This window comes from Nematostella vectensis, chromosome 2, assembly GCF_932526225.1.
Source record: "Nematostella vectensis chromosome 2, jaNemVect1.1, whole genome shotgun sequence".
Lineage (NCBI taxonomy): Eukaryota > Metazoa > Cnidaria > Anthozoa > Actiniaria > Edwardsiidae > Nematostella > Nematostella vectensis.
Window position 1 is genome coordinate 9,549,254 of NC_064035.1, and position 9,298 is coordinate 9,558,551.

General features: G+C 40.8%; 2 protein-coding genes across 2 annotated transcripts; both read left to right on the forward strand.

Moving 5' to 3' along the window:
- The first annotated feature begins 332 nt into the window (after positions 1-332).
- Positions 333-6,117, forward strand: LOC5521227 (LIM and SH3 domain protein 1). The gene is made up of 6 exons (XM_032366295.2): positions 333-589; positions 711-805; positions 2,475-2,559; positions 3,170-3,338; positions 4,551-4,690; positions 5,369-6,117. Exons 1-6 carry the CDS (start codon positions 521-523, stop codon positions 5,540-5,542), a joined length of 732 nt encoding a protein of 243 aa, XP_032222186.2. The 5' UTR covers positions 333-520; the 3' UTR covers positions 5,543-6,117.
- A 1,821-nt stretch (positions 6,118-7,938) lies between these two features.
- LOC125559029 (transcription initiation factor IIB-like) lies at positions 7,939-8,865 on the forward strand. The gene has a single exon (XM_048720828.1). The coding sequence runs from the start codon at positions 7,939-7,941 to the stop codon at positions 8,863-8,865; it is 927 nt and encodes a 308-aa protein (XP_048576785.1).
- Positions 8,866-9,298: the final 433 nt, after the last annotated feature.

Genomic DNA, 9,298 nt, shown 5'->3' on the forward strand with positions numbered 1-9,298 from the left:
TTTGGTATAATTTTCCTATATACACTAAAATTTTAGAACATCATTTAGAAAAAATTCAGCCATGCTCCAAAACAAAAACGGCGGGCCCGCCTCAACTGAAAATTAGACGATCTTTTAAAAAAAAGAGTGTACCAAACATCCTATCTTTCGTCCTTCCCGCTTGTTTTTATCAAGCTAAAGAAGCCCGCATTAGTATTTTATATTGGCACTTATAGCAGCTATATATATTTTTCCCCTTTTTCGTAAAAGCCTATTTCTAAAGAAATCGGTCTCTTGGTCCGAAGATATTTCAGAGTAGAGGCCCGGTTGCTTTGCTGGCACGCAGTGCACGCTGGGAATGCTGCCTCTCCCCTCGATCTCTTGTGCGTGTCTGTACGACCAAACGTTCGAACCGTCTGGTTCAGTCGCTGCCTTTATAATCGCAACCTGCAGTCAAGTCAACGATCGGTGTTCTTTGTGATCACCCAGAGGAGTGTAGAACGCTCAAAGTAACTGCTGTAGGAGAACAAACGGCTTCAAAATGAATCCCCAATGTGCGAAGTGCGCTAAGACCGTCTACCCAGTAGAGAAGTTGAACTGCTTAGACAAGGTAATCTGCATCGTAAACCAGACAACCTATGAGTCGTGTTTATGCCTATTAGCTGCATAGATTTTCCAGTGATACACAGATCTTCTTGTTATCTCTGTATTATTATTATTTTAATCCACAGATTTGGCACAAGAAATGCTTCACATGCCAAATTTGCAATATGACTTTGAATATGAAGACTTACAAAGGCTACAATAAATATCCCTACTGCAATGCGTAAGTTATACAAACAAAATCCCTTGTTTTGCTGATATAACACCGTATTATGCTATGTTATGCCAGCAAAACCCAGATCAAACTCGTATGTTTACTACGTAAATTTATATGTCGCGAATGTGTACATTAACACGATTCTCATGGAATGCTTTTGTGCGCACGAGTTTTTTGTTTAGACGGCTGTTTTGTTTCTAATTCCATCACATTCCCTCGGGATTCAAAACTCAGATCATTCAAACTGAAGTCAAAGCTTAATTAATTTTGAATAATTGCTCAATAATAGGGAATACGTATCTTGCGTGTATCCCATTGCAAATTGACCTGAACATAAATCGATATTAAGTTTTTGCCTACGGGTTTGCATAACACGATCAGTGTAGTTGTCTTGAGTTTTGGGCTGCAATGTGTTTGACAAAATCAAAAACGGGAAATCTCATCGTTCCAGCAGTTGCATAAAGGAAATGGTGAATGACATGAGAATTCATGGTCACATTTCGTGGTTGATTTATCAGATCTTATTCTGGATTTCATCTAAGCCACGTTAGACTTTCACTTCGTTTCATCGCGTTGATGTAGCTTGATGCAAGATTGCACGGCTGTTCTTCTTCGGTGACACATAATCTGTTCGACAATAAGGCAACAAATTATGCACGCTTAGCATGCAAAAGATAACTAATACTTCCAATGTCTTTGACAAACACCCAGAAGACATACATAAACTTAAACCCAAAGAAAGAATTGTTATTTTTATTTGAAAGAGCGAAGGGGTGCGTTGATAATTGTGTTACCATCTTATTCGAACTATGTCAGAACTCGATATGGGGTAACTATGGAGAGGCAGCATCCAGTTTCGCTGGGGGACAGAAGACAGGAGGTGACTGGTTATTTCCTATGAAATGATAGGATGTTTTTGATGGCTAAGGACATAATTGCCTTCTAAGCATAGAGATTATTTGATATCTATAGAAATTAATTGGTTCTTGATTGGTTGCTAGGAAAGGGTGGAACGAATCTATTTCCACAAGTTCCAATGAAATCAAACTAAGATTTACTTTGAGCATCTATTTTTCCTTTATTTTGAAAAAAATATTTATTCCCTCTCAAGGTACGTCTTTTCTTCTGTCAAAATAGTAAATGAGTAGAAGAAAAAGTACTTCAGATTATTCACACTTCTAAATTTTCAAATATTCTGTTATTTCATTGATCACAGGGGGTGCGGAGAAAGTGTGGGATTCTCCAGAAAAGTAGACGGGGGTGATCGTCCTATCATTTAGGGAATAAAATTTCAACCGACTGCTATCCCTTAGGGGTTGTTAAAGACTTTTTTCTGATTCTGCTATCTCTAAGGGTTCAAAAATTCCTTCTACCACACCCAATTTTCTTTTGAATTTCTTTTGACCACACCCAAGGTGCTATCACATAGGGTAAAAATTGATTTTGCTGACAATCATCCTTGTCTGTTTTTATCGTCCCCTCCCGTCATTGATATAAAGTTGCATGCTTTACAACTTATTATTACAACTTACATGCTTTACAACTTATTATTACAACTTGTTGCTGTACAACTTTTATATGCCCCTCACCCTTACAGTATCTATTATCAGAAAATACTTCATTGTGGTTATAGTTGGTTCTGTGTATTGCTGATTGGGTAATTTGTATCTTTTAGACATTACCCTACTACTAAACCTACAACTGTTGCTGACACTCCTGAAAACCTCCGCTTAAGAATTCAATCACAAAATCAGAGCAATGTAAGCAGTATTACATCAATTTCAATTTTTTAACTTTTGCAATAACTTTGTGTATTGTATAGTGTAGTATACCTACAGGGTTAAATTTTAGAATTTACCACCTTACCCAGGGTAGATAGAAATGCTCCAGTTTGTTAAGCTAGCAACCATCTTGGAAACCCAGGTTTTTTTTGTCTAAATTTTCATTTGCAAAAAAATCTGTGATTACAAGGATAGTCAGCAAATGGGGAAAAAACTTAACCTGGTTTTCAAAAGAGAGACTCCAAAGATAAGAAACTAACAAATTGTCTGATTAAAGTTTTCCTAGCTTCTATATTGGTGCTAGAGGAGATTCTTGTTATTGGCAATGGGGACCTAAAAGGGGATCTTAGCCCAACCCATCCGAAAGCCTCACCTTTAGGGTCGGTTTAAAAAAAGGAGATGCCAAAGATGGAAGAAAAACTAGGGGCTAATGGGGCTAAGAATTTACATTTTTTCTGACATTTGTTGTGCATTTCCCAAATCCCCTTAATAGAAAAAGTTTTAGCTTTACATCAAATGATTGGGTGGATCTAATGCTTATCTAGCTATTTACCAAGATAATCACATCTGTAACACACCATTTTGGCAGGTCACATACAAAAAAGGTTACGAAGAATCCAAAGGACACTATACGGCTGTGACAGATGACCCAGAAGTGATCAGAGCCAAACAGAACATGAACATTGTCAGCCAAGTCAAGTATACTGGGGGTACTGCCGAGATGAGACTAGGGACATCTGATCGTGGAGCTGAGGGAGGTGGGTCAAGATGGTACTCTAATTTGCTCTTAAGTTGTGATAGTGGAGTCGGCTCTAGACTTCAGCTTAAAGGGGCACAGTGAAGAGTCTCAAAAACAGTCAAAATCATGCCAAATTAATAGAATTAACTAACATTAAGATTTATCGTTTATTAAACGACCTTTGATCTTTCAGATAAATATGATATTAAGGTTTAAACGCCTCTTGCATCACTTAATAATTTCACTATTTAAAAAAATTCTCAAATTTATTGACATGAAAATAAAGATTCTTAAAAACTGGAATGCCTGAAAATAAAGTGAGTACACAAAAAGCCTTTGGTCAAAATATTAGCCGTTTGACGTTACAATCTCCGATGATTTTTAACGGAAACCGCGAAAAATATTTCAAAATATTGAAAGCAGTGTGTATATTGCAAGTTTCTTCTAGGATGTGATTGATAATTTAGAGCGGATGGCATGTTAAATATCTCGAATTCTAATAGATTCTTTTGTCTTTTAACGGTTGAAGTTTCTGTCGGACCTCCGGAAGTGAACTGGTGATAATGTGGCTTTAAACCTTTTTTTTAATTCACTTGTTTTGCTCGATTTTATTGTCCCAAAATCGCGAAATCGCAAAAATAAAGTGTCCTGGTTTTTAAGTAAATATTGAAATCGCAAAAATAAAGTGTCACATAATATTGCCATCTTAAAATCGAAATTTTGATGTCATAAAAATTAAGTGTTATAAGGTAGATGGTAATATAATAAGGCTACTAATCTATCAATCTAATAATAAGGCTAATAATCTATCAATCTAATAATAAGGCTACTAATGGTAATATAATAAGGTGACTAATAATATAATAAGGCTTGGGCGAAGTAATCAGCAAGATTTTACCTTGTTTTGTTACAGACTTTTTCATGTTTTATTATACTTTTTCATAACAAGCGTGCCTCTTTAACATTTTATGTCCAGCTGTCAACTTATTATTATATTGAAATTATTGGGGACTGAAAAATCTTCACAAAAGGCTTGAAGTGTGTTTTAATAAACGACCTGTGCACACTAGTACCAGTACTACCGGTCACAAAAATGAGTAATTAATTTCATTAATAATGTGACCAAATGTATGTGCCTTTGCTCAATATTTCAAATGAGCAAAAGCATTGACCAATCACTGTTCAAGATTTAGCATAAATACTCATGTTGGATACTGTTATTTTGATTCAGTTGTTGAGGGTGTGAACCCCCACCAGCCTGGGTATGAAGAAAGGGTGCAACACCAGCCAAAACACCACGTTCCTGAACAACGCCAGATGCAAACCCATATGCAACCTCCTCCTGCTCAGCCACCATCACGACCAGCAGCGGTAAGTTGCCACCAGCATGACCAGCAGCGGTAAGTTGCCACCATCCTCCCTCTTGACAACAAGAACAGCAAAAGAAATATGCTGTCCTCACAACCGCTGTCATCGATTGAACCCCCTTGTGAGCAGAGATATATTTAAAGGGGCAGTGTCATGGTAAGAGCTCTGGCCTGGACACAATGAATTTCAGTAAAAATCTAATATTGACTTATGAGCCTTTGGTACATGTGGGAGACTTAAATTTAAAGGAAATTACCACAAACTGTCAGTATTTTAAGACCTTGGTCACGGTATTTCACAATATGGACCTCCCACCCAGCAAACTTACCTTGGGTTAAATTTTGTTGTTGGTGCAAATTTATCCCTGGGTTATCCCTAACCGGCTTTTAAGGAATCCACCCCAGAACAACCACAACAGTGTTTTACCACGACCCCCTCCCACTTTAGTAAGTTGCTGTCATATATATCCCCCTCAACAATCAATGTGACCACAGGTGCATTACGAGCAACCTTCATCCACACCCCCCTCCCCCCAAACTGTATTAGTTATTCAATAAACACCAATGCTTGAAATTTCAAAATTGTGTGACATGACATCACTATCATCTGTACATCACCTGATGCCGTAAAAGAGCTCGAGTCCAGGTTACAAAAAGATAAATATCTTTCTTCATTTCCCAGCCGCGTTACGTTGCCCAGTATGACTACACTGCCGCAGATGATGACGAGGTCAGCTTCGTCGAGGGTGACATAATCCAAGATGTGAATATTATAGATGATGGATGGGTGGAGGGACGTGTCTCAAGAACCGGACAATTTGGCATGATCCCTGCAAACTATTTGGAGCTGCAATAGACTTTCTGGACACCCTAAGAGCAGGCCCCTTACAATCCCTCCCCTAAATTTCGTATTGCAAAATTATGTAGCTCTTCGCCCAACTTAATGCTATTGTAAGTTATATATGAGAAAAAGACTTGTTTCATTAACTGATGTAACTTAATTACTGTAGATTGAGTGAACGAATTCAAAATAATTTATCTCATTCGACTGACTAAAAGGGACTCGATTGATTGGAACATTTAATAAAACTTGGCACTCATTTGGGCTCCCTCATTTTTTGCTGCCTCTAGTACTAGGCGGAGACCCTAAAACGCGTACAACTCAACCATTAATCCCTCCGAGAAGCATCGAGTGCGACAGAGTAGCTAAACACATGTTAGGCTAGTGGAAATTGGTATATATATCAGATTGAAATTATCAGAAGTGCCAGAGTACCGTTATCTGTTTGTGTGAAGTCATTATTAAAAAGTAATCTGTTATTATAAATACTGCAAAAGACAATTTTCAGATGACCTATCATTATTTTCGTTGTTCTAGAAATCTGTAGTGTAAACGGTGAGAGCTATTTTCAATAAAATATTTGAAACTTATTTTGTGATTCTTATAGCATTGCCGCGATTTTGAGTGTTATGCGAGTTCACGGATTAGGAATTCCATTCAACAAAGCGTAGATTTCTAGGTCTGAGCCACGCATCGGTTTGATGTGGAAGCGTAACGAAAAGTGATTTTCTTTTCAGATAATTGGTCCTTTCTTGGCCTGAATTAAAGTCCCTAGGCATTGCGATCCGTGCGGCTCATCCAGCTCATGTTTCGTTTTTTTTCCTTGTTGTCGACCTGCGGTCTCATGCCCCACTGGTCTGCTCTCGAATTCTCCAAACAAAAACACCAAAATAAAGGCACGCAAAGAATATTTTATTTCAATTTATTGTAGGGTTAAGAATAAGCCAATTTGGGTGTTCAAAATTCTAATTAAATTAGTCTCGCGAAAAGTACAGGCAATGAAGTCTGGTCCTCTGTGGTTGCTATTTTAGCAAGAAAAATAATGTATGCTAGTGTTACGTTTCTGATATCTGATGGCTCGGATGCAAGAAGATTTTACTCGAGATGTAACAACAAGCCAAGACGTCATCTTGGCTCGTTTACATGTGTCTATGTTAATTATTACACAGGGATAGCATATTATAACTCAGGGATACCATAACAGCTAGGTCCACTTTTCCGAAATTCTGACATCAGATCTTTACATGGAGATTGATGGCAAAGTAGATTTCTTCAAACTAAACCGGCTAAATGTGTCGGTAAATATACGCTCGGTGTGAACATGAATTTCGTGGGGAAATACACGTTTGGTTGTCAAATGAGTATAGTTTTTAGGGATGATGTTTACCGGAAACGAGGTTTATAAGGACAAGGGCTCACATCGTTAAACCATATATAAGGTATCTAACGATATCGACCGCTGACCGGCTCATGAGAGAGAGAGAGAGAGAGAGAGCATCGGCCATTTTGTTATTACCAGTTATTATCGCAGACTTACGGAACTTATGCCAGCTTTTTCGCTTATGTAAGTCCCCATGTTCATTGGACTTCTGCATCTTTGTCAAAAAATTAATAGTCGACATCGAGGAGAAGTAGTAGGGTTTTGGCGCAGCTGGCGCAACTTTTTGATCATCCCGAATTTCATTCCAAAATGGCGCAAAAGTCTCCGCACACCTCCGCCAAGCCTCGCGACCTGCGCATGCGCGAGTTTGCCAAAGATCTCTTGCACGACCACGCCCACCTGTCAATCACTTTGTCACGTGATAGCCACGCCCACCTGTCAATCACTTTAAAAACCTGTCAATCACTTTGTCAAGAACCTGTCAATCACTTTATCACGTGATAGCCAAGCCCACCTGTCAATCACTTTGTCACATGTCGCACCTAGGGGGAGCTCAAGGGGCTATTCTGGTCTAAAGACGTATGAGGCCCTAGATAAAATGACATTAAAGACGGAGGTGAAGATCAAAAACGATGCGGCTACCGCCGGCGGTTGTTCGGTGCTGGAGGTGAATGTGAGTGACACTGCGGATGCGGGGCCTGAACACTGCTGTTGTAACGCTGATTACTATGAAGACTCAGAATACGGAAGCTTCGACCCCGTTGGGTTTGTGGCCGGAGCGGCGACAATTATCCTTGGTGTTCTAGCGATGTTAGTCTCCATGCCACGGTATGACGAAAAAAGATGGGTAAGATACTAGTCCACGAATGTGGTGTGGAGACTTTAGACCGCACCGCCCCCACGCGGACCCCTTCGGAAGTCTTGGCAACCACACACATCACACCTAGATGGAGCTCGAGGGGCTAGCCTCTCAGCTTCACATCTAGAAAGCCTTTGAAAAGTGGTTTAAAGACATGAACAGTTTAATAAAATGGAGGAACGAACAGTTGAACGTACGGTTGAAGATCGGTCACCACCACCATACAATATCCCCGGCGGACCGGTGCCTGAGATTAACGTCCCCACCCTCATGCCGGAATTTGCACTGTTTGACCGAGCCCTCACCGAATACGAGACTAGTAGAGCCTCCTTGGGAGACGAGGATAGTAGTAACACCCTTTGCAATCATGACGACCTAGTCACAGAAGACGGGGTCACTAGTTGCTTAGAGTGCGGGGAACAGATGCAGCGCGTGATCGCACACGAAAGGGAGTGGGGTTTTTACGGACATTCCGACGGCAAACGGTCTTCGAATCCAAGTCGGGTCCAGGTACGTAGGTCTGAGGATAGAAATATTGACAAGGATGTGGAGAACATGGGTTTTAGCGGGGTAATTGTAGCCAAAGCTAACGAGATATACACTCAGGTGACGAAAGGCCAGATTTTTCGCGGCGACCCACGGAAGGCGATCGTCTTTGCGTGTATCTACTACGCCTACAAGATGTCTGGTAAGTGTCAGACACCGAAAACCTTGATGGAGACTTTTGGATTGAGCAGGAAGAGTTGTCTTAAGGGTCTAAAAATCTTTAGTATTAACGCGCCTAAAGATTACTTACTACACGGAACGTCTCCCACCGTCGTGGACCACATTCGCGATGTGATGGATAGATTCTCGGCGTCCCCCGCACAGAAGGGAGAGGTGGTCCAGCTCTACTACAGATCTAAGAACCGCTCGTCTGAGTTGAATCGCGCTCGCCCACAATCCTTTGCGGTCGCTTTAACCTATTACTGGGTACGGCTAAAGGGGGTCGATATTACACTTAAAAAATTCTCCGAAAGAACGGGCGTCTCCGAGTTAACCATCAGTAGGAAAGCGAGAGAAGTGGCCACAGTCCTGGGTACGCCTGGTGTGGTATGATATTTCCTGATTTCCAGAGAAATCAGGATTTCCAGAAAACTGTCAGTTCGGAGTAGATGTGAATTGACACGTCTAAAAAAATTCGATTAAATTGGTTTAAAGACGTGGGTGTAGTAACAAAATGGATACGCAAAGTGCTGGGAGTCTTACAAATCTCACCGTGGAGGATCGAGCCGCCACCTTAGCGAGGTGGGGAGCCGCAGACTTTGACACCGTTATGGAGCGCGCGGCGGGGGAGGGGTGCGTCGAGACCGTGAGGTTGTGTAAGAGTTGGGGTGCGACGGATTTCGAAAAGCCGATGGCCGAGGCCGCGAAGAATGGGCACGCCGAGATCGTTAAGATGTGTTGTGAGTTGGGCGCCTGTGACTTCGTATATCCAGCGTCCATGGCCGCGAAAGGCGGCCACGTAGAGGTTTTGAAGGTGATGGACGAG

What these genes read in the sequence shown, in the direction of transcription:
- LOC5521227 (XM_032366295.2), top strand. Translation starts at nt 521, where the DNA reads ATGAATCCCCAATGTGCGAAGTGCGCTAAGACCGTCTACCCAGTAGAG. An exon ending in AGTTGAACTGCTTAGACAAG is followed by an intron (nt 590 to 710) that starts GTAATCTGCATC and finishes TTTAATCCACAG; the next exon opens with ATTTGGCACAAGAAATGCTT. An exon ending in CACCATCACGACCAGCAGCG is followed by an intron (nt 4,691 to 5,368) that starts GTAAGTTGCCAC and finishes TTCATTTCCCAG; the next exon opens with CCGCGTTACGTTGCCCAGTA.
- LOC125559029 (XM_048720828.1), top strand. Translation starts at nt 7,939, where the DNA reads ATGGAGGAACGAACAGTTGAACGTACGGTTGAAGATCGGTCACCACCA.